This window comes from Bufo gargarizans, chromosome 5, assembly GCF_014858855.1.
Source record: "Bufo gargarizans isolate SCDJY-AF-19 chromosome 5, ASM1485885v1, whole genome shotgun sequence".
Taxonomy (NCBI): Eukaryota; Metazoa; Chordata; class Amphibia; order Anura; family Bufonidae; genus Bufo; species Bufo gargarizans.
The window spans coordinates 397467122-397487028 of NC_058084.1; the positions used below are offsets into that span (position 1 = coordinate 397467122).

General features: G+C 39.7%; 1 protein-coding gene across 3 annotated transcripts in view; it reads left to right on the forward strand.

The window, feature by feature from the left end:
• Window positions 1-19907, forward strand: part of LOC122937713 (ATP-binding cassette sub-family B member 5-like) — a 383155-nt gene that overhangs the window by 327501 nt on the left and 35747 nt on the right. For 2 of the 3 annotated variants that reach the window (XM_044292698.1, XM_044292701.1), the window contains exons 3-10: window positions 11364-11421; window positions 12559-12709; window positions 14161-14203; window positions 14289-14480; window positions 14557-14728; window positions 18509-18633; window positions 18719-18893; window positions 19198-19311. The exons of the other annotated variant lie outside the window; for it this stretch is intronic. In XM_044292698.1, coding sequence (XP_044148633.1) covers window positions 11364-11421; window positions 12559-12709; window positions 14161-14203; window positions 14289-14480; window positions 14557-14728; window positions 18509-18633; window positions 18719-18893; window positions 19198-19311 — 1030 coding nt within the window. The remainder of the gene's footprint in view (window positions 1-11363; window positions 11422-12558; window positions 12710-14160; window positions 14204-14288; window positions 14481-14556; window positions 14729-18508; window positions 18634-18718; window positions 18894-19197; window positions 19312-19907) is intronic. 3 annotated transcript variants of the gene reach the window in all.

The following is a 19907-nucleotide window of genomic DNA, read 5'->3' on the forward strand; positions in this document are numbered from 1 at the left end:
CTCATTTCCTTTCTAAGGGAGTTTCTGAGATAGCCTAGTATAGTTCTCAGCTATCTCCATGGCCTATAGAAATGAATCAGTTATACACTTGCTCCGTTCATTTTGGGAGGTCCCACTAGGGAACTGGCTTCCTGTCTTAGTGATTATGGGGGTCCAAGCATTAGGACACCTTCCTATATAATAGTTATCCTATATTCTATGAATAGGGGATAACTTCATATAACCAGAAACCCCTATAACTGTGAAAGACCTTAAAGGGAACCTGTGACCAATTTTATGGTGTCCTAACTAAGGGCAACATAAATAAGTGACTGATTCTTTTAGCAAAATGCTGGGTCACTTTCTTTAATTGACCCAGTCAATGTGCCAACATCTTGTATTGAAAAGCTCCAGCTAATAATAATGAGTCCTGAATATTCATGAGCTCCTGACTCTCCCCGCCCACCTGCTGCTGAATGACAGTTTGTTTCCATAGGAATCAGCAGCAGGTGGGCAGGGGAGTGGCTATAGCTCTGAATTAAAAATACGCTGGACTCAGTTATGTCACGCTGGACTCAAATCAGCTCATTAGCATGTGGCATCTTTGTGTGTATATTATGAGGTAACCATATGTCACACCAGTAAGTGAATACATCTAAGGCACTTTTTAGTAGTTAATAATTGTATATAATTAGTTAGATTATAATCAAATATCCACATGACAGGTTCCCTTTAAGGTGCTTCCCACGCACTTCAATAAAGATCAGCACATGATCAGCGTCATGTCACAAAGCAAAGCACAGATTTATATGTGAATGGCTCTGTTGACCAGAACAACAACCTTCACTGACCAACTATATATAAGTCATCCAGAAAGTGGCCGCCTAGATTCTCTAGTGTGTTTCACACAGTTGGAAACCACAGGATAGGCAAAAGATAAAACATGCAGATCATTAGAGATTAGTGAATTTCCTTAAATTAGTGTTTGTCTCAGCTATTTTAATTAGCTTGTGTCTCCAGGTCAATCATATTAGGGAAAAGGTATCTGGAACCCTTTAACTGAAATGTAATTGTGTCATCATTCTATTTAGCTTCAACATCAGAACACTAAGCACTGGATGGGACACTAGAGCTTTTACCTGACACTTGTTTGAACCATAAAATTCATTATTTTAATGGAAACAAATAAATGAACAGTTTTAGCAGCTCATTAGAAGAAGGCTGCTTAACCTGGGGGCAGATGCCCACTCAGGTCTATTTGTCTATACTTCTCCCAAAAATTGTTTTAGCATAGTAACATACTGTAGTAACATACATAGTAAAAGAGGAGTGTAGCAGCTCTCACCTGCCCTTCCTTTAGTTGTGAGCACGGACAGCCCGTGTCAGGTGCGGGCGACAATGAAGAAAAGAAGTTGAGAAAATCCAGCTCCACTTAAAAAGGAATAGGCGTTTATTCAGCTTGCGGTTAAAAACTCATCCGAGGATACAAAATAACAGTCTTGTCTAAGCTTTTCGGGCTACTAGAAACAATTCCAGCCCTTCTTCATGACACAGAAAAACATTGAGAGTGAGACCTCTTATAGGGGAGGGTGCACCTGTGTTCACTAATGTTCCCACAGGCCTGTAACCACCCCCAGAAAGAGGTACCACACCTTCAAGTTAACTCTTCATATGAAAATCAATTTAAAGAAAAAAACGTAAATATATAACCATATGTATGCATAGAGAAAATATATGTGGCCAATAGCTATGCACAAACTATGTCATACAAAGATGTACATATATAATGGATACATGAAATATGAACTGAATATGTAACAGTATTATGCCAGAATATGATGGAATATAATGGAGATCACATTATCAGAGAATTGAGTACCGTAATACTTCCAGAAAAAAGAGGAGTTCACATATCAGATCCCTGGTATGTGAGTTATTGCTGCATGATCAGATCTAGACGTTTATTGAGCCCCTCAGGTTGACGTGTGTTCAGCGAAAAAATCCAGAAGGATTCTCTATTTAATAGTTTCCTTCTATAATCTCCTCCACGCTTAGGTAGAAAAACCTTTTCTATACCTTGTACTACCATGTCTGATGTGTCCCCATCATGGCAGACAGCAAAATGCAGACTAGCTGCAGACACATTGCGACTGCCATGATGGGGCACATCAGAGATGTGTTTGCGTATTCTAGATTTTATAGCATTAATAGTGCAACCCACGTATTACAGTTTACATTCAGTGCAAGTGATCAAATAGACAGCATGGGTTGTATTGCAGTTGAGATATGCTTTCATTGGAAAAACTCTGTTATTTACTGTTGAGGAAAAGGTCTTGGATTTAATCATGTGTGTGCAGCAAATGCATCTGTGGTGTCCACACTTATAACTCCCCTTGGTCCTAAGCCACACAGGTTGCGACTTTTTCTCCTCTTGATATAGACTAGGACTGACATAGTTTGCAATTGTGGGTGCCCTTCTAGCTGCACATTTAACCCCATCTGCAACTATGTCAGTCCATTGACCATCATAAGACAGGACAGGAAAATGTTTTTTTATAATATGACAAATCTGTTGGTACTCTGAACTATATTGGGTCACAAACAAATTATTCCTTGTGTCCTTGTCCTTGATATTGCAGTTTTTATTTCTGTTTTTGTCTTTACTGTTGGTGTCTGTATCAAGAGGTGGAACCTCCCTTTGCAAAGGATCTTGCTGTTTAGAGTACAGGAGGGATCCCCTTTCTATAGTGGAGACCTGAGCTATGGCATCTTTTATGTGTTTGGCACTGTAGCCTCTTTTGCCCAGTCTGTTGGAGATATATCCAGCCTCCTCCATAAAGCTATTTTTATCCGTGCAATTTCTTCTTGCACGGATTATTTCCCCCCTGGGTATATTGGCAGTTACATGTTTTGGATGACATGATGTTGCATATAATGTAGTATTGCCTGCCATAGGTTTCCTGTATGTGCAGGTGGATACCTGATTGGTGGCGGGGTCCCCCCTCAGGCGCAAATCCAAAAAAGCCACCTCCAATGTGTCATGATGGACACTAAAGGAGATGGTCTCCACACACGAATTGATGTAACCACAAAAGGAGGGTATGGCCGCCACATCGCCCGTCCAAATCAGGATCAGGTCATCAATGTAACGGCCATACCACCTGATGTGGTGCCAAAAAGGGTGGGTGTCGATGAAGAGAAAACACCTCTCCCACCATGCCATAAAAATGTTTGCAATGGAGGGAGAGAATTTGGCCCCCATCGACACCCCCGATATCTGAAGATAAAATTTGTTATTGAACATGAAAAAATTGCGCCTGAGGAGGAAGTCCACCACCATCAGGACATATTCCTGCAATCCTGCAGTAATGTTGCCATAAGTTTGTAGAAACCAGGTTAATGATTTAATAGCCAGTTCATGGGGGATATTGGTATACAGGGACACCACGTCTGCTGTGATCCAAACACAATTCGAGGACCATTCCATATTATCAATTGTTTGCAAAACAGACGTGGTGTCCCTGAGATAACCCGGTATTAATGGAATGAGTGGCTGGAGTATAGAATCAACCCATTGTGACATTCTCTCCGAAAAGGAGCCAATGCCCGCTACAATGGGCCTAAGAGGAGGTGGAAAAACATTTTTGTGTGTTTTTGGGAGTGCATGAAACACTGGAATGATTGGGGACATGGTATAAATATACTCTGATTCTTTATTAGTTAGGAAGCCTGATTGGATTCCTAAATCCAGAATAACCCTGAGTTCCTTCTGAAAGGAGGGGAGGGGATTGTCGCTAAGAGTGACATACACTGATGTATCACTAAGCATGGATTCAATCAGGGTTCTATATAGACCACTGTCCAGCACGACAACCCCTCCCCCCTTATCAGATTGTTTGATGACAACATCAGCTCTTGTTTTAAGATCCCGGAGTGCCTCTTTTTCTTTTTTAGAAATGTTACTACAACCTCCAGAGTCAAGATTGATCTGATCATGCAGCAAAACTAGATCACGTTCCACTAAATCCTGGTATCTATCCAGTGCTGGAGATCTGGACTGAATCGGGTAAAAGTCCCGATTCTTTGTATGAAAATTCATGGACCTGTTATACAGATCCAGATCATCCAGAACTGTGTTAGATTCCTGTAACTGACAGACATGCATCATCTCTAGAAAACTCATATGCCTATTATATAAAGTATACGCAGCAGCAGATACAGTAGGATCACTATTGGACGCAACAGGGTGATCAGCGTCCCCAGCCTCCGTAGCACAAACATCATTACCACCCACCTGAAAATGCCGACGGAGAGTGAGGGCGCGAGCCAGCCTGTTGACATCCAAGAGCGTCCTGTATAGGTCAAAATGGCAGGTAGGAGAAAATGTTAAGCCTCTTTTTAGTATGCTAATATCATCCGCCGACAATATGGAAGCGGATATATTGATTACTTCCAATTCATCCTGTCCTTTTTGTATCTTATTGGATATCGGCGGTTTGCAATGTTTTCGGCCTGCTCTCCGTTTTTTGAAGCCGCTTTGTGTGAAGCAGTCTCTTGACTCTGTGCGGTTTGCGACGATGACAGGAGAAGATCCTGTTCGGAATCGGCAGAATCCATATCTGTTGAGCTGAAAGAAACTCTTTGTTGATTATTTCTTTTCTTTTTATTGCGCATATTTTTTAGGATTGAGCGAGGTGTATTCTGTTTGGAGTCTGTCCATGTGTACACCTGGTTAGACTGATAGTCAAGCAGATCGCGGTTAAATTTCCTTTGCTTGAATTTAATAAGATCGTCCTCCATTTTTAGAAGATCATCTTTTAGCTTGTTATCCAGGTTAATAAATTCAGGATTGTCGATCTGTGTACATAGGGTTTCTTGTGTATTTTTAATATTTGCTCTGTATTCCACAAGAACTTTACTCTCATTAGTAATGATCAAGTCCATCAATTTCAGAGAACACTCTGACAAGATGCTCTCCCATTCCTGTAAAAAGGTATCCGAATATATGGTGGTGGGTTTTTTCTTTAGTCTGAGCCCTCTAGGGATCATTCCTTTATCTGTATATTTTTTCAAGGAAGTAAGATCCCACCAGGTTCGGAGCTCTCTAGACATGAGATTTTCAAGTGAAGACATCGACATGATAAGTTGTATGTTTTCCTGGATGGATTTGTTAGGTGCATCATAGATAGCATTCATTCGCTGTAATCTATCTTCATCGTCCTCTAAGGGACGCAGCGACACATGTGCCATAGCAGAAAGCACCCTTATGGAAAACCGCTTAATGAAGCTGAGGCAGGGAGTGCAAGCAATCCTGACTGTGGGTTATATAGAAAAAGAGGAGTGTAGCAGCTCTCACCTGCCCTTCCTTTAGTTGTGAGCACGGACAGCCCGTGTCAGGTGCGGGCGACAATGAAGAAAAGAAGTTGAGAAAATCCAGCTCCACTTAAAAAGGAATAGGCGTTTATTCAGCTTGCGGTTAAAAACTCATCCGAGGATACAAAATAACAGTCTTGTCTAAGCTTTTCGGGCTACTAGAAACAATTCCAGCCCTTCTTCATGACACAGAAAAACATTGAGAGTGAGACCTCTTATAGGGGAGGGTGCACCTGTGTTCACTAATGTTCCCACAGGCCTGTAACCGCCCCCAGAAAGAGGTACCACACCTTCAAGTTAACTCTTCATATGAAAATCAATTTAAAGAAAAAAACGTAAATATATAACCATATGTATGCATAGAGAAAATATATGTGGCCAATAGCTATGCACAAACTATGTCATACAAAGATGTACATATATAATGGATACATGAAATATGAACTGAATATGTAACAGTATTATGCCAGAATATGATGGAATATAATGGAGATCACATTATCAGAGAATTGAGTACCGTAATACTTCCAGAAAAAAGAGGAGTTCACATATCAGATCCCTGGTATGTGAGTTATTGCTGCATGATCAGATCTAGACGTTTATTGAGCCCCTCAGGTTGACGTGTGTTCAGCGAAAAAATCCAGAAGGATTCTCTATTTAATAGTTTCCTTCTATAATCTCCTCCACGCTTAGGTAGAAAAACCTTTTCTATACCTTGTACTACCATGTCTGATGTGTCCCCATCATGGCAGACAGCAAAATGCAGACTAGCTGCAGACACATTGCGACTGCCATGATGGGGCACATCAGAGATGTGTTTGCGTATTCTAGATTTTATAGCATTAATAGTGCAACCCACGTATTGCAGTTTACATTTAGTGCAAGTGATCAAATAGACAGCATGGGTTTTTTTTTTATATATTTACGTTTTTTTCTTTAAATTGATTTTCATATGAAGAGTTAACTTGAAGGTGTGGTACCTCTTTCTGGGGGCGGTTACAGGCCTGTGGGAACATTAGTGAACACAGGTGCACCCTCCCCTATAAGAGGTCTCACTCTCAATGTTTTTCTGTGTCATGAAGAAGGGCTGGAATTGTTTCTAGTAGCCCGAAAAGCTTAGACAAGACTGTTATTTTGTATCCTCGGATGAGTTTTTAACCGCAAGCTGAATAAACGCCTATTCCTTTTTAAGTGGAGCTGGATTTTCTCAACTTCTTTTCTAACATACATAGTATATAAGGCAGAAAAAAGACATTTGTCCATCCAGTTTGGCCTCTTATCCTGCCAGTTGATCCAGAGGAAGGCAAAATAAAACCTGTGAGGTAGAAGCCAATTTTCCTCACTTAAGGGGGAAAAAATTCCTTCCAGACTCCAATCAGGCAATTAGAATAACTTCCTGGATCAATGACCCCTCTCTAGTAGCTATATCCTGTAATATTATTACGCTCCAGAAATACATCCAGGCCCCTCTTGAACTCTTTTAATGAACTCACCATCACCACCTCCTCAGGCAGAGAGTTCCATAGTCTCACTGCTCTTACCGTAAAGAATCCTCTTCTATGTTTGTGTACAAACCTTCTTTCCTCCAGACGCAGAGGATGTCCCCTCGTCACAGTCACAGTCCTGGGGATGAATTGATTATGGGAAAGATCTCTGCACTGACCCCTGATATATTTATACATAGTAATTAGATCTCCCCTTAGTTGTCTTTTTTCTAAAGTGAATAACCCTAATGTTGATAATCTTTCAGGGTACTGTAGTTGCCCCATTCTAGTTATTACTTTTGTTGCCCTCCTCTGGACCCTCTCCAGCTCTGCTATGTCTGCCTTGTTCACAGGTGCCCAGAACTGTACACAGTACTCCAAGTGGTAGGACTGTGATCTCATCAAGGGCATCTATGCCCCTTTTGATGCAACCCATTATCTTATTGGCCTTGGCAGCAGCTGCCTGACACTGTTTTTTTACAGCTTAGTTTGCTGTTCACTAAAATTCTGAGGTCCTTTTCCATGTCAGTGTTACCCAGTGTTTTACCATTTAGTATGTACGGGTGACTTGCATTATTACTTACCATGTGCATAACCTTACATTTGTTAAACCTCATGAACCACTTCTACACCACAATCTACCCAAGCCTCCAATCTATCCAGATCCCTCTGTAGTAGTATACTGTCCTCTTCCATGTCAATTACTTTACACAGTTTAGTGTCATCTGCAGAAATTTATATTTTACTGTGCAAGCCTTCTACAAGATCATTAATAAATATATTGAAGAGAATAGGGCCCAATACTGACCCCTGAGGTACCCCACTAGTGACAGTGACCCAATCTGAGTGTGTACCGTTAATAACCACCCTAGTTTTCTATCACTCAGCCAGTTACTTACCCACATACAGAAATTTTCTCCCAGTCCAAGCATTCTCATTTTATATACTAACCTTTCATGCGGTACAGTGTCATATGCTTTGGAGATGTCCAGAAATATGACATCCATTGATTCGCTGCTATCAAGTCTAGAACTTAACTCCTCATAGAAACTGATTAAATTAGTTGTACATGACCGATCCCTCATGAAGCCATGCTGATATGGTGTTATTTGCTTATTTTCCTTGAGGTACTCCAAGATAGCATCTCTTAGAAAACCTTCAAATAATTTAGCAACAACAGATGTTAAATTTACCGGCCTATAGTTTCCGGGCTCTGTTTTTGGACCCTTTTTGAATATTGGCACTACATTTGCTATGCTATGCGATTTGTTTATTTTAATCTTTTTAAGACGCCGCTGTACTTGTTCCTGGGTCAGACAGGGCATTTTTAATGGGGAATTAACTTTTACAGTGAATACAGTGGAGAAAAAAATATTTTATAGCTTTGCTTTCTTCTCATCGCTCTCTGCAACTCCCCCCTCATTACTCTGTAGAGGGCCAACACCTTCAGATTTATACTTTTTACCATTTATATAATTGAAAAACATTTTAGGGTTAGTTTTGCTCTCTTTGGCAATTAATCTCTCGGTCTCTTGTTTAGCTGCTTTTATTAGTTTTTTTACATATTCTATTTTTTTCCTTATAGTTTTTCAGTGCTTCCTTGCTACCCTCCTGTTTTAGCGATTTAAATGCTTTCTTTTTTGTCATATATTGCTTTCTTAAGAGTTCTATTTATCCACATTGTTTTTTTTGTTCCTTAACCTTTTAATCCCATAAGGTATGTACCTCTCACAGTTAGATTTTAGGATGCTTTCAAAAATTTCCCATTTTGTGGCTGTAGTTTTTATTTTTGATGACTTTGTCCCAGTTAGTTAGGCCTATGGCCTCTCTTAGTTGGCTAAATTTAGCTTTTTTGAAGTTTGGTATTTTTGTTCCTCCCTGAAGAAACACTCTTTTGAATGATAATTGGAAGGTAATTACTTTATGGTCACTATTTCCCAGGTGTCCACCGACCTGCACATCTGTTGTTCTGTCAGGTCTATTGGTTAATACTAAGTGCAGTATGGCCATCCCTCTAGTCGGGTCCTGAACCAGTTGGAAAAGGTAATTGTCTTTGGTTATTGCCAAGAACCTGTTTCCTTTATTAGATATACAAGTTTCAGTTTCCCAGTCTATATCTGGGTAGTTAAAGTCCCCCACAATAACCACCTCATTATGATTTGCCGCCTCGTCTATATCGTATAGTAGCAGATTTTATGTGGACTCTGGTATATTAGGTGGTTTAGGTGGTTTATAATAAACTCCTATTAGTAATTTATTATTGTTTATGCCTCCATGTATTTCTACCCACAGTGACTCCACAAGTTCATGTCCCTCACTTATATCTTCCCGGAGTGTGGGCTTTAGACAGGACTTTACATAAAGGCAGACCACTACCCCTCTCCGGTTTTTAACAATCCTTTCTAAACAGACTGTAACCTTGTACATTAACCGCCCAGTCATAGCTATCATCCAGCCATGTCTCAGTTATTCCCACTATGTCACAGTCCTCCTCACACATCGCTAATTTCAGTTCCCCAGTTTTATTAGTATACATACAGATGTAGCAGGGTTAGCACTCAAACTCTTAACTCAAATTTCTTAAATCATCGTGTTATCTTGAAAAAAAAAATCCATTGAAAAGCAATTGAAGGTGTTTGCTTAGTTTAGATAACACATCTCAGAAATCTCAGAAAGCATGAGGGTTAATGCTACTACATCGGTACATGATTCTGGCATTAATATACTAACTTTGAGGTCCTTGCCCTAAGCTTTTGAGTTAAAACCCTAAAATCATTTTTAAGGACTCTCCACCTACCTCTAACTTTGTCATTGGTTCCGATATGGACCATGACCGCTGGATCTTCTCCAGCCCCTCTCAGTAATCTGTCAACCCGATCCATGATGTGTCGAACTCGAGAGCCAGGACCTCGAGAGCCAAGAGAACACACCGTTCGACGATCCCGGTCTTTGCGACAGATTGCCCTTTCTGTACCCCTAATAATTGAGTCTCCCACTACCAGCACCTGTCTGGCTTGCCCTGCTCTCCTGATCCCCTGCTTACTGTAGCTAACATTCCCCTGACTGACAGAGGAAGTGTCTCGCTGCAGCAGTGCTCTTCCTGAACTGACATCACCCTCATCTGCCAACCGTGCAAACTTGTTGGGGTGTGTCAGATCAGGACTAGCCTCCATGGCACTCTTTCCTCTACCCTGCTTTCTAACTGTTACCCAGCTAGCTACCTCACTTTCCTGAGCCTCCTCGCTACCACCATCCCTCACATCTACCCCATGAAGTGCTTGCTCAGTGAGCAGCAAATTCTTTTCCAAATTGTCAACGCTTGTCAGTGTTGAAATTCGCCCGTTTAGATACTCGATGTGTGATTCCAAATGGGCAATTTGCTCACATTTTGAACAAATATATGTCCCCTCAAACGGCTGTTCCATAACGGCATACATTAAACATGATGTGCACTGGACTGTGCTGTCAATAATGGAACACATACTAAGTGGGGATTACGCAAGAAAAGAGAAAGATACAATACAGTGCAGTGATAAGAATCTAACTTACTGTAGTCCCTGAATCTGAAGTCACGTAATCTAAAATCACACACAATACAATTACACACGAACTCAAACACTCGAATGCTCACAAACTCGCGTTATTTGCCTGCTTGTATAAATGCAGCTCTCCAACCAGCCTGCTTTTTTTCTCTGGATTTTTAGTGTCCGGTTTGGTTGAATCACCTGTCAGATTTAATTCAATCCAATAAATTCGGTCAGAATCGAAATTGCCCCAATTGACCTCAAAAGTAATTTATGGCCCTCTGAGTTCTCATAGGACTGTATCCAATCCTGTTTAATGTCAAGAGAGCATAAGTAGTGTCAAAATGACAGAGACGCATATGGCTATGGGTAAACGGTTGTAGACGGTGGTAACAAACAGCCTGGTTAAATAGACACTGCACAGATTTTTTAAATTAAAAATGGTCCACAAATTATCCCTTTTTCTTTGTCTTCTACTTTGTTCTTCTAATATGCTAGCATTTTGAGTGATTCACGAAAGTTCGCGATTCGCATAAATTAGATACTTTAGAGAAATTTGTAACTAATTCGATTCATGCAGATTCCATTTGTTAATTCTAATGATCATAGAGACTGACAGTCTCTATCATATATAATTTATATGTTTGGAAAACCATAAACATAATTAAAAGGTGTTTTAAGATAGATGACACCAATTGGCAAAGCTGAAAAGTAGCAGCATCCTCCTTTTCAGTTTGGACCCCGGGAATAAGAGATGTGGTGTTAATAGGTACAAAGTCTTATCCTGAAAAAAGTGGTCCAGCATAGTTTTTGTGATTTCAACCAAAGGTAACAGTACCTAGTGCAATTATTCTATCCACCCCATGCTTTCACTAAAACATGATGTATGTGCAATCTATCTATCTATCTATCTCTCTATCTCTCTATCTCTCTATCTCTCTATCTGCTTATATCTGTCTATCTATCTATTCATTATTTAAACATTTTTATGTTTTATTCTTAGGGGTCATAAAGAAAATAAACAAAAAGAAAAACCAAGGGCAGTTGGACCCTGTGAAATTGTAAGTCAATTCACATAACACATTTATGAGGTTGTATAAAAATAAATATTCCTAAAACCATTGCTGCTTAAGTAAGCTAAAGAGGTGGAAATAAAATAATAAAAAATAAATAAAAAGTAATTCTATACTCACCTCAGCCCTGGACCTTTGTTTCTCCTCCCATTATTTGTATGTAAGACTGCAACAGTGACGTTAAAGTATATGGCATGTGACCACTACAGCCTATTAGTGGCCGTATACCGCTGAAACCAGTGATAGGCTGCAGCATCCACAAGTCGTACATGTCGACATCAACGATCCAGTCTTTTATACAAACAGTGGTAGGAGCACCAGGGATGAGATACGGAGCTGGAGAAATAGGTGAGTATAGCATGATATTTTATTTTATACATTTTCCTGGCATGGGCAAACTTTACTTAAACTCAGACAATCCCTTTAAAGACAATTTGTTACCCTGAACATGATACCCTACCGGCAGTAAGTTACAGATCAGGAGGACCTGAGCAGATTTGTATACACTGTGGCTTATGGTTTAAGATTCCTTAGAACATGGAATTATTTGATTTATTCCCTTGCTCCTCTGGGCTTGTCAGTCTAATGGGCTGATTGAAAGCTACCAGCACATATAAGACAGGTCTCTGTCAATCATTAAGTGAGGCCCATTGGACTCATAGGAAGAGAGAAAGCAGGTATTACAGTTGGTAAATTCCATGTCGTGCAGAATCTTTTCTGACAAAATTATTTATTTATGTGCTCGGTTCCTCATAGAGCTGCAGATCCATTGTATCACTTACTCGAAAGCAACTCAAATTGCCTGGACTTATATATATATACTGGCATTCTACCACATCCATGGGGCTAATGCCATCACTGTAACTATCTCCATCATAGTCACAGTGACTGTATCCGATTAGTAGTCGTACAGAGAACATTAGGCAAGAGCACTGGCAGGTGTGAGAGTATAAAAGTATCTGCGGACTTTGGGCCTCTCAGTACTGATTATTCAGCAAATAAGTAAGCTATTAAAAATGTCTTCATATTTTTAATGTATGCAGAGCTTTTAGATGGCACTGCCAGCTCTTCTCTTGTAAGGAAATTTATAATTTTACACTTTTGTTTTTCCTCTTCTTTTGTTAGTTTCGATATGCGAGTCGGTTGGATATTTTCTTCATGATTACTGGATTTCTTGGCGCTTTAGGAAATGGAATATGCCAGCCGCTGATGCTTGTTGTGTTTGGTGATATGACAGACAGCCTTGTATGCTACAACTCATCAATCCAAAATACATGTAAGCTTTATGCTAGGATTTTTTCATTATTGCCAACATATGGACATGGAATTGATTATAAAATAAAGCATATAAAATTTAAGAAAAAGAACTGGATCGCACATCCTCAATACTATGCTTTTATCTAACTGCTTCTCAGCGCAATTTATCGTATACCTACCCCTATGCTGCATGCTGTACATGAGGCATTAGTATACAATTTGATCAAAAAGCATAGGCCCACTCACCGCAACAAGGTTGCCTCTTTGAATGGGACCCTACTCCAAATTTGGCGCAGCACTGCACGGCGACCACCGACGCCACAGCACCGCCCCAGCAGGCAGCAGGACCCAGTAGCCAAACAGCACCCCCGCTGTCTGGCAAAGCCACCCTGGCACTGGGCCCCTCCAACCCACCAGGACAGCACCAAAGCAACAATGGCCGCCATGCAGTACTGCACCATGTGAACAGGTGTGGAACTCACCCCATCACATACTCTCAGGAATTCCAACTGAGAGGTCGGAATTTATACCCTTATGCAGACTCCTGCTAATTAAAAGCACTTGGGCCGAATGGGGAGGAGTGCTGATACCAGAAGGGAAAAGAGCATAGATTCTACAATACAATACCCCTACATACAATACACAAAGTAAACAATATGATATACATCTATCAAATAATACAGTCTTTATCTTCACTGCAATGACTGTGGCCAGCCCGGAAAAACATGTCACACACTGTACTGCATCACAGCAACTCACAACAACCTAATTCCTGGTTACTAAAGAAACAATACCAGTTCAAAACATGTCCAGAGGGATTCACTCAACCACTTTACACCTGCACCCACCATTACTTGGACCTCACTGAATACAGACTGATAAAGTTGCCAAAGGGTTCAGTGGGAGCTATATAATTCCAGATGCTGTAAACTTACCCTACAGGTGGTTGAGAGCAGCCAGAATTTTATCATTAACTCTATAGCTATGTAGGGTGAATTGGAGGACATTTCTAAAGAAGATAAAAGAAAACACAGCACAGGGAAAATAATGATTTAAAGTTTTTACTACCACGTCATCAGCTGAAAAATCCAGTTAAACAGGTTCTCTGAGATTTTTATATTGATGGGCTATCCTTGGCAGGGGTCTGACTCACGGGACCCCTACCGATCAGCTATTTCAGGAAGCTGTAGCACCCACCAGAATTCAGGTGAGTGCCATGGCCTCCTCACAGCTTAACAAGCACAGTGCTGTCCATTGGATAGCGACTGCGCTTGATATAGCACATGACATCACATGGCCTAGAAAGAGGACTAAGTGCTCCCGGAGAACGATGGCCTCTTCATACAGCTAATCAGCGGGGGTACTGGATTGGACCCCCGCCAATGATAGGTCATCAGTATGAAAATCCTGAAGAACTCTTTTAACCTAATTACAACACAATACATCACAACAGATTTTTTTTCTCCACAGCTGCTTGTTTAAAGTTCAAACCTCTACCTGAACAGATGACTGAGTAAGTATTTTGATTTTATAATTTTTGCTCACACTTTGTTACAAAGGAATACCTTTATCCATAATGGCTTTATTTGTGTCACCAGGTATTCCCTCTACTATGTCGGAATAGGAGCAGGTGTTATACTCTGTGGCTACGTCCAAGTATCATTTTGGGTTTTAGCTGCAGCAAGACAGACAAGGAGGATGAGGAAAATGTTTTTTCATTCAGTTTTATCACAAGAGATTAGTTGGTTTGATGTTAACAAATCTGGAGAACTTAACACACGTCTAACAGAGTAAGAGAATTCTGCCCATATCTCTCTGAATTGGTTGCATAAGTACATATTATTTACAGCAATAATTATTTTTTAGAGATGTCAACAAGATCAATGATGGAATTGGAGATAAAGTCGGCCATCTTGTGCAGAATGTTGCAACCTGTGTAGGAGGACTGGTAATTGGACTAATCAAGGGTTGGCAACTTGCTCTTGTCATATTGGCCACAAGTCCAGTGGTGGCAATTTCAACTGCAATTTGTTCCAAGGTAAAGCCTTTAATGCCGTTTGGGTTAATAAAAGTTTAATAATCTAAAGCAAACATAAAAGTATAATCCTGAAATGAGTTGTGTGATCAAACTAGCTTTGGAGAAAAAATATATTGCGTTACTCTTTCAGGCATCATGAATAATGCCAAAGTTTATTTTCTTAAAGCTGGTCATTTAATGCCACTCATCTTGGGATATCTGGAACCAAGAAGAAAGATCAGTACTATATGACAAGTGTTTAATTGGTGAGATGACCATGTGTATTATGGATCTTCGTGTGAAATGGCCAGCTTAGGCCCGCTTCACATATATAAGTTGTGTCTGACCAGCTGTCAGCCCCTAAAAACACCAAGTTACATATGCTGTATTGCTAGTGATATTTACACAGACTGTAATGCTTTCCTCCAGCCACAGGAGCCACTGTGTCTTTAAGAAATAAATAAATGTTGTTGTTGATCCCAGAGGATGTAGGAAGAGTTCAAGTTCCCGGGCTGAAAGAGTAGGAGTGCTGCTACCTTGCTGAGGTGAACAGAGAGAGACTGGCTGTTGTGAGACAGATCAACAGGGACTATACAGTGATGTTTCCTGGCTACTGTGGGACATATAAACAGAGACTGTGAAGTGTGTCCGAGTGTAGTGAGATCGAGCAATTCAAAGACCAGTACAGGACAGGTTACTCCTGTCAGAGCTGAACTATGTAGATGCCTGTACCTGCAGTCCAGACAGAGAAAGGAAAAGACCGCACTGGGGCAAGCAAGTGACTGGATCAAGAGCCAGACTGCACCTGCCTACTCATACCAGACCAAGACAAGGAGCTACTTGCAGAACTGTGAGCATGCACCGGTGCATCTGTGGTAGGGCATAGAGCAGTAAACTTGTCAGTGCATTGTATAAACGTGCCCTGACTAGCAGGGGTAGACAGTCATTTGTCGATTGCGCCTCTGGTGCATCGGCACAATACTGTTAATCTGATTTTCCGGCTATTATATTTTGTCCTTTAATAAAGCCGGTATCTGCTTCAGCCTCCTTGTCTGCTGTACTGTATTTTTAACCCTGCCCTGTGGTCTTTTCCTCATCTGATCGCTACCCAGCTGTTTTAGCAGGACATAACTGATATATATATATATATATATATATATATATATATATACAGTGCTGCCCATAATTATTCATACTCCTGGCAAATTTTGACTTAAAGTTACTTTTATTCAACCAGCAAGTAGTAAGATGATGTGCAAGAGGCATTGTTGTGGGGAAAAAAAGCATTTCTCAGCTTTTATTTACATTTGAGCACAAAGTGTTCAAGCCAAAATTATTCATACCCTTCTCAATAATCAATAGAAAAGCCTTTATTGGCTATTACAGCAAACAAACACTTCCTATAATTGCAGACCAGCTTTTTGCATGTCTCCACAGGTACTTTTGCCCATTCATCTTTAGCAATGAGCTCCAAATCTTTCAGGTTGGAGGATCTTCTTGCCATCACCCTGATCTTTAGCTCCCTCCACAGATTCTCAATTGGATTCAAGTCTGGACTCTGGCTGGGCCACTCTAAAACGTTAATGTTGTTGTCTGCTAACCATTTCTTCACCACTTTTGCTGGGTGTTTTGGGTCATTGTCATGCTGAAATGTCCACTGGTGCCCAAGGCCAAGTTTCTCTGCAGACTGCCTGATGTTGTTGTTGAGAATCCTCATGTATTGCTCTTTTTTCATGGTGCCGTTTACTGTGATTAGGTTCCCTGGTCCATTGGCTGAAAAACACCCCCAAAGCATTAGGTTCCCACCACCATGTTTGACAATGAGGATGATTTTCTTTGGGTTGAAGACTTTTCCTTTTTTACGCCAAATGAAGGAAACATCATTGTGACCAAACAATTAAATTTTTATTTTATCTGACCATAACACAGAAAACCAGAAGTCTTCTTCTTTGTCCAGATGAGCTTTTGCAAAGGCCAAGTGAGCTTTTGTGTGCCTTATCTGGAGAAGTGGCATCCTCCTTGGTCTGCATTGTGCAGTGTCCATTGGATTGTCTGCTGTGAGACATTGCCACCAGCAAAGCCCAGATTCACCAGGATGGCCTTGGTGGTGATCATTGGATTCTTTTTCACCTCTCTAGCTATCCTCTTGGCCAGCACAGGTGTCACTTTTGGCTTCCGACCATGTCCTCTGAGATTTTCCACAGTGCGGAACACATTTTGCTCAAATGTAAATAAAAGCTGCCAAAATTTTTTTCCCCACAATAATGCCTCTTGTACATTGTCCTATTATATTTTGGGAGACACCTAGGTCATTTCCCGTCAAAAAATTACTTGCTGGTTGAATAAAAGTAACTTTAAGTCAAAAGTTGCCTGGGATATGAATAATTATGGACAGCACTGTATATATATATTTATATATATATATGTATTTGCACTTAGCGCACAGATCTGCCCTATAGAGCTGGACATAAAAATATAGCATGCGGGGATTTTCTGCCTGGCCCTATTTGACATCCGGCATCATAGATATCTGTTGGTTGTATGAGAACAATCTCATAGAAAACTATGTGATCAGTTCTGTTTTAAGTTCCCCTCTGATGTTTTCAGCACCACACCAGAGGGGAACTAAGCTGGATGGCAGTATACAGGTGAAACCCTAAAAATTTGAATATCGTGCAAAAGTCCATTTATTTCAGTACTGCAAATGAAAAGGAATTGCATTAATGCAGCTTAAATTTAGAATTTTGTGAAAAGGTTCAATATTCTACGCTCAAAGTGTCACACTCTAGTCAGATAATTAATCCATACCACCTGAGCAAAGAGTACCTCAAAATTGTGACTTTGGGGTTTCATAAGCTGTAAGCCATAATCATCTAAATTATAACAAATAAAGGCTTGAAATATCTCGCTTTGCATGTAATGAGTCTATCTCATATGTAAGTTTCACCTTTTAAGTTGCATTACTGAAATAAATGAACTTTGCACGATATTCCAATTTTTCGAGTTTCACCTGTATATGTAAAAAGGGCCTGATAATGTTAACATCTTTAGATCTTACATGTAAAACAGAATACATTTTATTTCATCTATCTGTAAGACTTTCATAACAGGCCATTATACTTTTATTAGAGAAAAGTCCCGCCAAACAAGCTTTCCATTACAAAAATGGGTTATACTATTACCGTATATGTGGTGTGAAACTACTTCAGTAACTGTCATAATACCAAATCAAGATCTTGAAAGGACTTAAGTGCCAAATGTAGAAACCTTAGTAATTGTCATGGATAAGAAAGTATTTTTTTCCCCTAAAAAAAGCACAACTGTTTCTGAACTTGCAATTCAGTCCAATTCACTTGAATGGGGATGAGTTACAATACTGGACAAATCCCATGGATGAAGTATAACTCTTTCTTGGGGGAAACAGACCATTTTTTAAAATCTAGAGAAACTTTTTACAGAGCCCAACGCCAACGGGCAATTAGAAAATGATCTGTCATGAATTATAATCATAAATATTTGTGACCTGAATCCTGGTTTTACTTGTTTTAGGGGGTGTAAAGCTAACACTACCTGCCTCTATTGGTCATTTACTGCCTCTTCCTAAAAGCTTAGAAAAAATTTAAGAATTCTAATATTTTATGTTACTGGTAAATGCTTTACATGACCGTGTCCATACTTCTCAGTGATACCATACTCTCATTTGAATTACATTTTACATATTGTACCAGCATTTACCAATAGTATAAAAATATTACAATTCTTTTCCTTTTCCCCATTCAGCATTTATCATACTTTTCTTAGATGGTGGTCTCACTGACTAGCAAGGAGCTGTCAGCTTATGCAAAAGCCGGATCTGTCGCTGAAGAGGTCCTTTCCTCAATAAGGACTGTGGTGGCATTTGGAGGACAGGAGAAAGAAATTCAAAGGTACAAATGTCACATATGGACACATGTAAAAGCTTTTCAGATAAAAGTAATGCATCATTATTGAAATCTGTTCTTGTATTTTCAGATACACAAATAATTTGGGAGAGGCCAAGCAAATTGGAATTAAAAAGGCCATTACGTCTCAGTTGGCTGTTGGGTTTATGTTTTTTATGATTTATGCCTCTTATGCACTTGGATTTTGGTATGGATCAGTCTTAATATTGGGCAGAAATGGATATACTATTGGAGATGTTCTTGTGGTGAGTTAAAAAAAATTGACTTTTTCAGACTAGGAAAGTTATTATGAACTGTCTTGATTTTGGTGAGACAATCCCATGAACCAGACTGCAAAGCATATGGGTTTATGCACATTTTCCGCAAAACTTGATATATTGGGGGTGTTGTCCAGGGGTGGATGTCCTGATTCATTATGGTTTTGCAAAACCAAAGTGCCTGGGTCATTAATATAATCATTCCATGAAAAAAAAAAAAAAAAATCATTATCAACATTGTGTGCTAAAATGATTAATGTAGTGTATTTTGTTTTACTGTCTCTCCCTTCAGGTTTTATTCAGTGTCGTTCTTAGCAGCTACTGTGTTGGTCAAGCTGCTTCTCATCTTGATGCTTTCTCAGTGGCAAGAGGAGCTGCTTATAAAATATTCCAAATCATTGACCAGGTAAATCATTGTTTGTTTCTTTGTATTTGTTTAGTTTTTTTTTTTTAAAGAAAATATTTCCTGTTTTATCAAGATTTATCTTTTCTGTTTTTTATTACTTAAAGATTACTGTTTCAAAACCATTCACAATAATTGCCAGGGTGGCTCTGGGAGTATTGTTTTCATCTTCCCATATAAATTCCAAAAGCTTTTTTTTTTTTTTTGTAAATTTCTAATGGAATTCCGTATTTTGGTTAAAACATAAAAGGAGGCAAATGATTTACAGATTCTGTAATATGTAATGCATACACAATGTATACAACATGTTACAAACCATATTAAAGAGGGGAAAGAAAATTGAGAAAAGGGGTTGCGGTAGGTTATGAACTCATGTTAATAGGTTTGGTCAGCTAGGAAATTTTATCCATAGTAATAAAAATGAAGGTGATAAATGCTAGATTTATGGGCGTATTACCACTAGGACCCAACACCAGTCATCAAAACAGAGAACCTAACGCTAACAGCCTCAAAACCACTGCAAGTAACAGTTTGAATGAAGCCCTGGTTGAACACAGTGTATTCAAGTCTATGGTACTAATGGAAACAGACCTGCACCA